Source organism: Gossypium arboreum, chromosome 9 (assembly GCF_025698485.1).
Source record: "Gossypium arboreum isolate Shixiya-1 chromosome 9, ASM2569848v2, whole genome shotgun sequence".
NCBI lineage: Eukaryota > Viridiplantae > Streptophyta > Magnoliopsida > Malvales > Malvaceae > Gossypium > Gossypium arboreum.
Window position 1 is genome coordinate 77,605,909 of NC_069078.1, and position 13,278 is coordinate 77,619,186.

General features: G+C 30.9%; 1 protein-coding gene across 2 annotated transcripts; it reads right to left on the bottom strand.

Moving 5' to 3' along the window:
* Positions 1 to 1,340: 1,340 nt before the first annotated feature.
* Positions 1,341 to 3,244, bottom strand: LOC108454163 (uncharacterized). Of its 2 annotated transcripts, none has more exons than XM_017752512.2 (4): positions 2,753 to 3,244; positions 2,059 to 2,169; positions 1,870 to 1,950; positions 1,341 to 1,748 (listed from the first exon to the last, which is right to left on the bottom strand). In XM_017752512.2, the coding sequence occupies exons 1-4, from the start codon at positions 2,990 to 2,992 to the stop codon at positions 1,674 to 1,676; spliced, it is 507 nt and encodes a 168-aa protein (XP_017608001.1). In that variant the 5' UTR covers positions 2,993 to 3,244; the 3' UTR covers positions 1,341 to 1,673. The 2 variants fall into 2 exon arrangements, with proteins under 2 accessions (XP_017608001.1, XP_017608000.1); XM_017752511.2 differs by having other exon boundaries at positions 1,341 to 1,757; positions 2,753 to 3,240.
* Positions 3,245 to 13,278: the final 10,034 nt, after the last annotated feature.

Below are 13,278 nucleotides of genomic sequence, written 5' to 3' on the forward strand. Positions count from 1 at the left end.
TTCCAACACAACAAAATGGGCCTACTGAAAGCGTTATTTATTTCAAATGCAAATAAGGCTTTGGTTTAATTATATAAAAGTTTTAAGTTGTACATTTATTTTGGTTGTGTGATTTAATATATGGGATTGTAATAGTAAATATAACTTGTAAACGAAGGAAGGGTGAAACTTGTACGTTTGGTGGTGTTGTCAACGCTTGAAATGCCCTACTATTTTGAGATACTTCAATTCAAAACATCAAATTTGACTCGTACAAAGAATCAGCATATTGGAATAGACAAACCCATTCTCAATTTCTTTTCTTTTTCGCAACACTAATAAGTGCAATACTTGGTTTTTCTGCTCGACAAGTTGTCAATTTGGGTAGGCTATGTTTCCCTTCTCTTAACCCCCCAAAAAAAAAAAAATTAACCCTTAAACGTTGGAACTTAAAAAAAAAAAATCATGTATGAAACACAATTGATCATTAACAAACCCACCGCTCCTGCTTCACAAGATTGAATAAAAAGTTGGGTCTCGTGCCCCTCATTTAATCCCCCCCAACTCTATTTTTTGCATTAATAATTCCGATTTGTCTTGTTAACCAAGACACGCCAAAGCAAGAGTTGCCTTCCTTTCTCAAATTTCCAGCGAGGCAATTGCAATAACTAGGAAACTAGTGAAGAATCTACCTCTACCTCTCCCATCTTTTGCCTTTACCACCACCACCAAGCAACAGCTTGTTTGAGAATGTTGAATCATTGCTCTGATTAAAACACAGCATATGCACACATAAAAGTTTTTTTTTTTTTTACATCAAACTAGATGGCGGTGTCTTCATGATAATTGCAATATTTGATCGGTAATTTTCTAATATCAGGTGAAAAATCATGATTCCAGGTTAAAAACAGATTTCTTCTGGGGACCATACCCTATCCATTGCAAGATAAAATGCTTCTTTTGGGATTTAATTGCACAATTTATGAAAGAAAAGGACATGGATACAACCACGAACTAACTTACATAAACTGTCATATTACAACATCACTGCCATAAGAAATTGATGAAGACAACTTTCGAACCCACATTGATGTGTCGTTTGTTGCAGAAATCAAATTTTATTACTTGTCCATAAACCTTTAATCAGATATAATAGTTACGGGTTTCAGTTCTTCAACTCTTTTCTTATTTGTATTTAAAAAGAAAAAGGGATATGATGATGACCCTTGGGCTTGAAGAATCTAACTGGAGTAAATAACACTACGTACATTGACCCTCCTACTGCACCATCTACCACATTTACATTTACAAGAAACTTCAAGTGAGAATAACATTGAAAATCATCATAATCACAAATGCCCTTTCCATCAACCACAATTCTTTCTTTTAAAACCAACTCCCAATTACATATAAAATTTTAAAAAAATTATAAAGTACAAAAGATTGAGCATGAAAAATCAGAGAAGCAAATGCAGTCACCAAGAGCTTAGTTACAAACCTGTTTATAGGGGCATTTCCCTTTCTAAATCAGCTAAGGTTCATCAAATGCTAATGAAATTACAAACGAAAATACATCATACAGTACACCAAACACGAAAAAACAGTAAACACAATCCATTTATAAATATGGAAGTAACCTTAAATACATCACACAAGCCTAATGAGTTAAAACACAACTTAAGGGCTTTATATTATTAGTGCAAGGAATCTATGTTCTTACTCAGCTCTTCCAGCTTCTTCATCCTCAACCTCTCACTTTCGCTCACCAGCTGTTCAATCAGTTAAAACATATAACAACAAGGTGAGATCATTTCATCACTAACCTCCATTCATTTATTTCATTTTTGCCATCTTTAATTTTGTTTTTTACATTACAATATAGAAACTAACCTCCATTAATTTTGTGATTAGCTGTACTTTTTCCTTGTTCTTCTCGTTAAACGCCTCCAGGGCTTCCTTGTATTCCCTTTCCTGTAACATATTTCAATACCACCATAGCTCTCAAAGGTTTGATAATATGAATACAATCACAATTAACGGAAAAAGGTTCAATGGCCTCAAAGTATTGCGAAATTTTACCTTTTTCTGGCAGGTGTGGCCTAGTGGCTTCAATTCTTTGTTAACTGCATCAATCTTCTTTCGGACCACAGCAACTTCCTTCCTCATAGGATCTGCCAGTGCTTCAAGCTCCTGAAATATTTACAATGAGAAAAAGCAGCACTACTATTATTATTACTATATGGAATTAAGATCAGCTCTGAGGCTAATCTTGTATGTTTCAAGATAGCAACCTCTTTATAAGGCACCCTTGATCTATTAACTCTGATAGTTGTTTATGAAAAAGATGGGAAGACCCAAAATTAACTGACAATTTCTTTTTATATATATATATATATATATATATATATATTAAGACCTTTAACTGCAAATCTGACAGATAACATGCTGCTAATTTCCTAAAGAAATACATTATAAATACATCTTTTTTTCTTTTTACTAAACAAGATCATGGAGGAGCAACCTCCTTTTCCACAAGGATAATACTTCAAAAGGTTAAACCTGAAACAACCTTTTTCAGAATTTCAAAAATCCACCTCAGAGCAAGAAATTTTACCACTATGCGAGCCTCTAAACTCTGTATTTTGGAGAAATTGACCAAAAAAAAAACCAAAAAGCATACTTTTTAAACATTAAAAATTCAACCTTTCCAAGTCAAAATCAAGGAAAACGTTTTGCTTTGGGGAAAAAAAGGGAAAATTTTGATAGAACAAACCTCACGAATCGTGGCCAAACGTTTCGTTTCCTCTTCAACACGGCCTAACTGAAGCTGAACTTTTTCTCTAACCTCCATCTTCTTCCTTTCAATCTCCTCTTCTTTGGCTCTGAAAGTAGAAAGCGCCGACTTTGAGATCTCCTCATCTTCCTTAGACAAATGACTGCTAAAGCTGAGACTCCCAGAGTTTTGAACCGTTAACTGATTTTGGTGCTGAGGCTGCTGCTCAGTCTGCATCATCTTCCCTAACTCCAGTTTCTCCACACAGATTTTAAAAAGAAAAAGAAAAAGAAAAAGAGAAACCCTCCTTCAACCTTGAATTCCTCTCTTTATTATCTTCTTGCTTTAGCTTTTGCTTTTGAAATGATAGCTTGTGTTTCTCTCTTTCTCTCTCTCTCTTCTTTTGTTCTCCTGTTGAGAAGTGCTTATAAACAATGGTAGCTTGTTGGTTAACCCCCTAAACTTTGGTTTTGTGAGCCAAGAATATTAGTAAAAAAAGATAAGGCAAGGGTTTTTGTTTTTCGGTAGAAAAATGAAATAATATTATTAGAAACAAAAAATTAAAGAATAAAAGGTGAAGCTGAAATGACCCAACTGCCAACCACTGATAAAAGATGGGGAAGATTTCAACTTTTACTGAAAGAATAAGAAGAGTTTTTGTCCCTTGAAATTTTGAAAACCCCAACCCCACATGATTAACGTTTTTTCAAAATTTTCTCTCTTTTTACCCCTAATCTTTCTGTCAATTCAGTAAATGTTTTTCACCACCTCTTCTATCCCACCATTTTAACTTTTCTTTTTTTGGTAAAAACATTTTTTTACAATTCGGATAGTATGAAAGATGTAAGTGTGAATTTGTATACACGATACTTTATTTATAATTAATGTAAAAATAATAATAATGATGAAATTAAATATTATATCTTAAAATAAAAAGTAAATTAAACGCATCACATCACTTATCTAGGTTTATACTAAAACTTAGTTTGATTAATTAAAATTAAATAAATTATTTTATTTTAAAATTGAATCGATTAAATATTCATACCTATTCCCAACAATATTTAAAAAAATCACATTATCAATTTTTTATTAAAAGAAGAAAATTAGTTTATCAACAATCATTTTTTATAGCCATGTCATTTTATGACAAAATGTTTCAACTTATTTATAATAAATTAAAAGGGTAAATTATATTAATACTTATTTGTAATGGCCTAAATTTAATGTTATCGAACAATGGTTTCAGTAACCATAGATCCGCTTTTAAAGAGAAATTTATTTCAATATTTTTGCTTGAAAATTGATATGATAGGAAAATCGTATGAAAATATTGATAGAAAAATTTTACCAATTTAGTGATTAGATAGAAAAGAAATTATTGAAGAAATTGGGTAAAAACAAGGTATCGAGACCTCTATCTCGTAAAACCGACTGAAAAATAATTTTATAAATATTTATGAAATGTTATTAATGTGGTATTAAAATTTCGTTAGGAAATTTTAATGTTTGGGTAGTCAATTAAATGAAAAGGACTAAATTGTAATAGGTGTAAAAGTTGCTAGAATGATTAAATAGCTTAAGAGTCTAATGAGAAAGGATTTAAAAGGCAATTAGACCCAAAAGTTATTTGGGCTGGATGGCAAGGGTATGAAATCAGGAGAAAAATTGATAAATTAAGGGTAAAATTGGAATATTGCAAAATTAACTAAATAAAGCTAGGACTAAATAGGAAATATCTAGATTTCTCTTCATTTCTCTTCAATTCCAGCAGCTAAAAACGCCATAGGAGGGTTCTCTAAGCTGGTATTTCATAATTTTTGCACCAAATCTGGAAGATTCAAATAGGAAGCTAGATCGAGGAAAGGAAAAAGTTCGGGATTAGTAGATTTTTATTGTTTATCGAGGTAAGTTCATGTAACTTGAATTATATTCTTAAATGCTTGAAATGTCTGTTTTTGATATGAATATGATTTGAATGTTCATTATATGAAAATTTATGAAACATTAATATATTTGATAAAAGGGGAAGAAATCCCGGTTGAATGAAAGGAAAATTCGATGGATCTCTGAAAAGAAATTGACGGTAAAAAGGATCTAGCCCGAACGGATGATCCTAACCTGATATAGCCCTCCCGAAGAATATGTGTAAAATGGATTTAGCCTGGACGGGTAATTCGAATTAGGGGTCAATTTAGCTTGACCGGTAATTCAAATCCAAGCTCATTAGAGTAATTGTCGTTGCTGAGGATTTAGCTTTGAATCGGTAATCCCGACAATACTCTATGAGTTTATATTGCAGGGGATTTAGCCTGGACTAGTAATTCCGCTGCAAGGTTGAGGTTCGCGGGAGTGTGCTCTCTGAAATGGAAATGTCCGCACATGAATATGAATTGACGGACCCGGAATTGTACAATAAATGTGTACCTCTAAAAATCCATCGAGATTCCGATAAATTCAACTGGATAAATATGGAAAAATAACAAGAAAATGGAAATCATGGTATTGACGAGCTCATCAATCATGGTATATATTATTGATACATGGAAATTATTGTACTAACTTGAATGTTGAGTTTGTGCATGTTAGGGTAATAATGCATTGAATGGATATATGAATGTTTATTATATTGTATTGAAAATATTAGGTAAGTATAATTCTTGTTACATGAGCTTACTAAGCATAAAGTGCTTACCCCGTTTCCTTTTTCCCTGTTTTGTACTGTTAAAAGCTCGGAGGTCGGATTTGGTCGGAGACACATCACACTGTCAACCTCAGGATTTCGGTATATAAAGAAACTTTATTTTGGGAATCAATGGCATGTATAAGCTAACAAAGTAAATGTTAACGTGAAACGAATGTAAAATTAGCCATTAGTATGGTTAACAAACCTGGTTTTAGATATGTGATGATGTTATCTTATAAATATGCATGAATTTATCTTGAAAATATGTTGAATTGATTTGGTTGATGTGGATTGGTCTCGATTTAATATTGCAGGGAAGGTTAGATATTTATAAAGGGACTATATTGAATATAAAAAAAAAATTTAATTCGTAAACTCCGGTAATGCCTTGTACCCTATTCCGGCAATGAATACGGGTAGGGATATTACATTACTTAATTATTAAAATATTTTTAATATGATGATTTAATTCTAGTTCTTTAGTTTAACCACTAATATTATCGATATTTGACAATTTAATTTATTGATTTTTTTAACTAAGAACAAGTTTATAAAATTTATAAACATTACAAAGTTAACATTTTTATTATTCCAATAAAAAAAGATACACCATTATTCGGTTAACCATAGGTGATGCAAAAACACAGGCTAGAATCTTGGCCTCCAAAAATGTGAAAAAAAATTATTTAATCCTTTCAAATATGATGGAATTATAAATTAATATATGTAAAGTTATACTTTAACTTCTTAAAAAAATATATAATTCAATCCCAACCCCTAAAAGGAATTTTGGTTTCACTCTTGCCATTAATAATTTAATGTAGAAGTGATTAAAATATCAGCTCGATAATATTAATGATTAAATTAAAAATTTTAAATTAAGCGACTAAAATAAAAATAACTAATGATTAAATGATTATTGATAAAGGAACTCTAACTTCCAATGTACATCTATATTATCTAAACTTTTTTACCATTCCATCGCGCTCTTAGATTTCTCATAATTACAACCATGAAAAAACCTCCTTAATTTTTTTTATAGAATTTGTTTGAAGGTGCTATAGTAGTTCAATGATAGGGTGGGATATAAATTACAACCTTACTTATTGAATCAAATCAAAATCGGATTTAAAATATATTAAAAAGAATTATAAATAAGTTTTAATTTGAAATAAATTGAATCAAGCATGTCAGTTTAGATGAATGGAATCCAAAAGGGTGAGGTGAAAGGCTTGGAAAAGGTCAAAGGTGCATTTAGGAGCTTTTCTTGGTCAAATACGTAGTTTTCATATCTGCAGGTAAACGGACGATTTCAATGCCTCCTCCAAATTCTCGTTTCGTAAAAATTAATTTAACTCTGAAAATAAAGAAAAATTATAACTTACATTTGTTTTGCATGCATTTTGATGTTTATTATTATTTAATGGAGTGTTTGACGAAATTGATTTGTCATGTAATTTTTTTCGTTAGGATACATTAATAGATTTGTGAGTGAAATGTCCTTCATCATGATATAGATGTTTTTCTTTTCTTTTCAATTTAAAAAAAAATCCAATCATATGAGAATTTAGTAAATCTTCTAATTAAACTTAAATTTAATTAAGGAGCATTCCAAAGGATAAGTGGATTTACTAAATTATGCTATACTCAACCTCTACGTATCTTTATGTTATATTTAGAATAAATGATAAGTATAACAAATTTGTAGATTACTTTTTTATCTAAAAAATTCGAATGAAAATGGAGTGGGATGAGATAAATATTATTAAATTAACTATCATTCCATAATTAACATGCTTTATTTCACTAAAAATATATGATCTTAAAATTATTATTATTATTTTCATAAACGTTGAGTACATCCGTCCTCTTACCACCTCATCCCCACCCGGCGCTATTTCAATTAGCTTGTACGTGTTGCTTTGGATATTGATGTTTTGTAGGTTATAGTAGACGTGTTAAACCCAGGTAATTATTGGATCCGATCATTCTAGATTAGTGTTTAAAATATTGAATGTTTTTTTTGGAAAGGGGTAGATGGGGTACAACAAAAACAAATGAAATAGGCAAAGTTAGGGGGTGAATTGGCGGCAGCTAAGCTAAACTTTTGACAAATATGACCTACTTTCCACTCTGGGCTTTCAACAATCTCAAATGTGAATTGGGTGGTGGAGTTTTAAGATATTCTCAAAATGAAATAATGAATCACATAAAACAAGAAAACTAAAAAGTAAATGCCATCCATCTTAAACGGTGAGGATGTTACCATCAGTAGGAATCTTCTGGCCTTTAAAGCGCAGCACCTAGTAGACGTCACCAGGCGTGCACAACTTTTATTCACAATAATAATATTAGCAAAAGATTTTTAGAATTCCACACATTTTCATATTCTTAAGATAAACAACGAAAATCCATTCAAACATTTTCTCTCACTATTCCTATTCCTATTCCACTAATATAAAAGCTTTACTCAAAATATATAAACTTTATTATATTACAAATTTAAGCATAAAACAATCATATTTTGAATCATCAATCATTTTCCCTTTTAAAAAAAAAAAAGTTGATCCAGTTTCCAACAATGGAGAATTTCCTTTAAAACCCATAAATAAAAACAAATGATTTTTTTTCCCTTTTGAGTTATAGTGTAGTCAAATCTAAAAAACTCAAAAAAAGAGCAAGCATATTTTAAAATATATAAAAAGTATTATATATATTTTTTCTAAATATTTGAATCCAGGTGTAGTGAAAAAAAAAGAAAAGAATGGCAGGTAGGCAGGCAGCATAAGCAAAATATGAGGGATTGAACTGCAACACCGATGATTTGCTGTCAGAGCCACCTTATTCTAAAATAAGAAAAAGAAAAGGTTTATTTTTTAAAAATATATTTTACAATTTTGAGGGTGGGAATGTGTTGATGATGTGGGTGAGGTGGATGTCCAATTCTATCTTTTACTTTCTTAATTCTTAAACCACCCTATTTTGGTTGTCTTCTTTTTGAGTTTACTTCAGATTTTATTTAGTTTTAATACCTTCATCACATACTTTTAAATGAATCAATAAAATACTAAATGGTGTAATCTACTATTTCTTTAATCAGTTTAACTTCAACCTCATTTTTAAATTATTTTTATTATATTTTAAATTATCAATATTATATCAATTATTAAAATTATTAAATGATATGATAAATTTTATGTGGTATAATTTAATATGAAATTTTTAAAGTAAAATAGAATGTTACTGCTTTAAATAAAATTTTAAAATAAAATAAAGCCGAAGAAAAGAGTAAACAATCGAATTCTTATAAAATCTTTGATTTATCCAACGCATCCTAAATGTTGCTTTGAATTTTTAATGTTTTGACTTATTTTTATTTCTGCCATTTTAATTGTTTCTTAAAGGGCTTTTTTTTCAAATTTTTTAAAAATAATCAGTTTTAACAATATTAAATAATAAATATTTATTTATATAATTGATCTTGGAAGTTGTTTTTGAAAGACAAGATTCTATTTGACATGAGAGTTCTGGACTGAAAACCTACGGCTTGGGCAACAAGCAAGTTTTTTTTTTTTTTTTTAATCAATAATGAAAAACAAAAAATTAAAAGAAGAATCACAATGTTCAAACTAGAGGTATGCATAGTCCGGACGGTCCTGCTCGTCCCGAAGGTTTGCCCGAAAAATGAGCTTTGACAAAAAATGAAGCTCGTTTAGAAAATGGGTCAGACCCCAGATAAGATTTTTTTGGCCCGGGCTTGGCCCGGGCTGGCTCGATTTAATATTAAATTATTTTTAAAATTTTTTATTTTAAATTTTAAGTAACTTTAGTACTTTGACTTTACTCTTTTGTTGTTTTTATGTTTTTTGATATTGTAAAACTTTTGTTATTAATATAATTTGGTTCTTAATTTAGTTCTAATTTGTTTCAATTTTTAATTTTAATATAATTACTTTTTATTATATTTTTAATTTATGTATTATTTTAAGAATTATTTTAGTCTCATTTTTATTTGTTTTTTGTTTTAATATTTATTTTATGTTTTTAAATGTATTTGATTTATTATATTTTAAATTTTTTATTTAATAAAAAAAAAAAAATAATAATATGACCGGCCAGGCAGGCAGGCTCGGGCATACTATTTTTTCCCGAGCCGGGCTCAGGTCTACTATTTTTTCCCGGGCCAGGCTTAGACAAATTTCTAGGCCCATATTTCGGGCCGGGCCGGGCTCGGACCTTGAAAACGGGCAAATTTTTTTTATGGGTCCGGCCCGAACTCGGCCCAGCCCATGCACACCTCTAGTTCAAACCCAAGAAAATAAGAAAAGATAAATAAATAGATTAAAATAATGTTAAAAATGATTTTCCGCACAAACTCAAAAATTGCTCTAATCAGCCTTTCAACCTGGAGTTTGAAGAATTTCCCAAAATATTGAACAAGATTAAGTAAAAAATTCTAAATAAAAATAAAATTGAATATTGTAAAACAAAATACTCCAAAAACATATTTTATTATACTTAACGGATAATAAATATGCTTTTATATAGGCTAGCTCAATACATCAAAATAAAATTTTAAGTATAATAAAACTTTAATTAATTTGCACAATAAATATTTCTAGTTGAACTAAATTTTATTATTGATTAAGAAATATAAAACTTATAAACAACTGTAAATACTTACAAATATCCTAAATTTCAAAATTATAAATACTCAATGTTAAGCCCAATTTCTGCCCGGGCCTAATCAAACCAGCCCAAATTAAACACCCTACTAAACCGACCATCACCCCCACACCCTACTAAACCGACCATCACCCCCACACCCTACTAAACCATCCACTACCTCCATCACCCCCACTAACTCCATCACCCTACTTGTTATAAGTTGTAAAATTTGGCTATAAAAGCCATGGAAAAACTATAGTAAGGGGGGAATTTTTTAGAGAATACACATACGAAATCAAAGAGAATACAAATCAGATTTTTAAGGTAACTTTTTAAATTATTCAATTTTGTTTACTTTGCCGTTCACATTTTTTCTTTACACAAACGAAAGAAGGAAAAAGAGAGGGAGTTTACCTCTGATTTTATTTCCTTTCTGATTTGGCCCCAAAGTTTCATTTTTAATTCAATTTAACCCCTTTTTTATTTTTGTTATTTTACTGTTAAATTAATTAATTTGAGCTTTATTCTCATTATTTTTATATTTTTTTATTATTTTCTATTAATTTAATTAATTTGAGTCATGTTTCATATTATTATATTATTTATTTATTATTACATATTTATTATGTAAATATATATATTTTAAGCGAAGTTAATTATTTTAAATATAAATTTCTATTATACATAGACTTATTATATTATTTTTATACCATTGTTTATTATCGGTTACCATTTTTAATCAAATTATTATTATTTACTATTTCTCACTATTACTAATTTAACATTGTTATTCCAATTTTTTCTTACTATTATCCCCATATTTAATGTTATTGTCAACATATTTTTGTTATTATCATCATGTTTTTAATATTATTATTAATACTATTAGCACAATGTTTATTACATTATTGTATTTATTATTACTGTTGTTTTATTAATTATTTCTATTAATTACTATTATTATTTTATTATTATTTATATATAGTTAGCATTATTCTCATATTATTATTTTCATGTTGTCTATTATCATCATTTTAAAAAAAATCTATGTCCTTAATTCATTTATCCATTGATCTTCTCTCAAAATTTTTCAAAATAAAGGCAATGTTCGGTGTTTAAAGAATTTGAAGAATCGTGCCTTAACGTACTGGGTTTCGTTTTCTTTGTTTGTCTTGAATATTCGAATATCCTCTTACCAGTTCACTCTAAAAAATTTTCAAAATAAAGGCAATGTTCTGTATTTAAAGAATTCGAAGAATCGTGCCCTAACGTATTGGGTTTCGCTTTCTTTGTTTGTTTTGAATATTCGAATATCCTCTTAAGGCTAAAACGCGCGTTTTAAAGCAAGCTCACAATTGAGGGTCAAAAATGTTGTGTCCTAACGTACTGGATGTAATGTTTTACCTTGAGGTGAGATGGTCTTTAATACACATTTGACTTACCTAAATGTTTTAAAAACCAATAAAAGGAGGATCGCGTTTTGAACTCTGTCCAAATCTTTAATTTTCGACATTAAGACACTAAATAATCAATCAAGTACCAATTTTGGGCGTGTCGAGGGTGCTAATCCTTCCTCGTAAGTAACTTACTCCCGAACCGGTTTTCTATTTTCGCAGACCAAAATCGTCGTTTTGAAAATTTTATTTATTTATTAAAAACGACCGTGTTTTGAGGTGATCCAGTCACACCCTATTAAAAACGATTGGTGGCGACTTCCAACTTTTCGTTTTCAAAAGTCGATTTCCCATTTTCAAAAATGGTTTCGACGACTTAGCGACTCAATCGGGGACCAATAAGAGGTCGGTGTAAATTGATTATTTTCTATCTTCTTGTCGAAATTTAGAAATTCGGTTTTTCTAAAAATACACGATCCTCGCTTTGCATTTTCTGTGTCCTTGTTGAGTTTGTTTTTTCGTTGAATTTCTTTATATACTCTCGCATCATATCGCATGACTGTTGTGGTCACACCTTTTAAGTGGGAGTGAGAAACTATGCTTTCGTGAGGTTTTCACCTCTGCATGGGCTAGGGGATCTCTTCCGGCATATATCCGTACTTATGTCTTCGTGAGGTTTTCACCTCCGCACGGGTATAAAGAAATGTATTCCCCTGAACCGAACTTGATCCATATGAACCTATAATGGGCGAGGGTCGAGGAATCTGCTGGTTCAGGTACCTCTTTCTTTAGAACTGAACCACATATAGTAAACCCTAGGAGCCTACCCTAGTTAGGGCTACGCCAAACCTTAGTGGTTATCCAGATAGGTGTTCTAGGTTGTTTATTTCTCCTGTACTAACGTGTTTCATTTTGTTTATGTTTGCATCATATTGCATAGCATTTTCATCATAAAAGGAGGTGTCGATATACAGTTCGGTTACTAATAGAAAGTTTTTCCATGAAGAACGAATTCCTTGATAAAGTGAAAGACAACGCGTTTGTCCAAAGATGGTCGGAGAATGCACAGTTAGAGAAAGGTGACAGTTTGACAAAGGAGTACACGTCAGAGTTATGGGACTTTACCCGTATTAGTGTGGTTCAGAATGATCTTCAGGAGTTGAAAGAGTTATGGAGTCGCTGGGATGAGGAGATGAAGCAGCTACTCTACTGTAATTATGGTGATATTCCTTATCCCCTCGATGTTAAGGTAGATATGTATTTGTTCTGCGCCATGGCTCAATTTTGGAATTCCATCTACAGTTATTTTACTTTTGGAAAGATGGATTTAGCACCTACTGTCGAGGAATATATAGCCTTGCTTCGTTGTCTGAGGTTTCAAGTTGATAAGATTTATTCTAGAGCTGTCAATACCCCAACCTTTGTAAAGAGGTTAATGAACATCGCTGGGATGAATGAGCAGTGGGTTGTAGCTCGAGTCTAGCAGAAAGGTAATGGAAAGTGCATCCCTTAGGAAAATTTGAGAGATATGATCCTGACACACCCTGATATGAAGAAAAGAGTTGATGTCTTCGCCTTGAGCGTCTACGGTTTGGTTATTTTCCCTAAGGCTTTAAGGCATGTAGATGAAGCAGTCGCCGATCTATTTGACCGATTTGGTAATGGAGTCACTCCTGTTCCTGCAATCTTGGCTGAGACTTTCAGATCTTTGAGTGCATATCGGAAGGCAGGTGAAGGCAGATTTATTGGGTGTGCACAACTCTTGTTAGTGCGGTTTC

Bases quoted from the DNA above. Each gene is read 5' to 3' on its own strand.
- LOC108454163 (XM_017752511.2), bottom strand. From the start codon at position 2,992: ATGATGCAGACTGAGCAGCAGCCTCAGCACCAAAATCAGTTAACGGTT. The intron at 2,170-2,752 runs GTTTGTTCTATC...TAAATATTTCAG, and splicing joins GTTTGGCCACGATTCGTGAG to GAGCTTGAAGCACTGGCAGA. The intron at 1,951-2,058 runs GTAAAATTTCGC...AATATGTTACAG, and splicing joins GCCACACCTGCCAGAAAAAG to GAAAGGGAATACAAGGAAGC.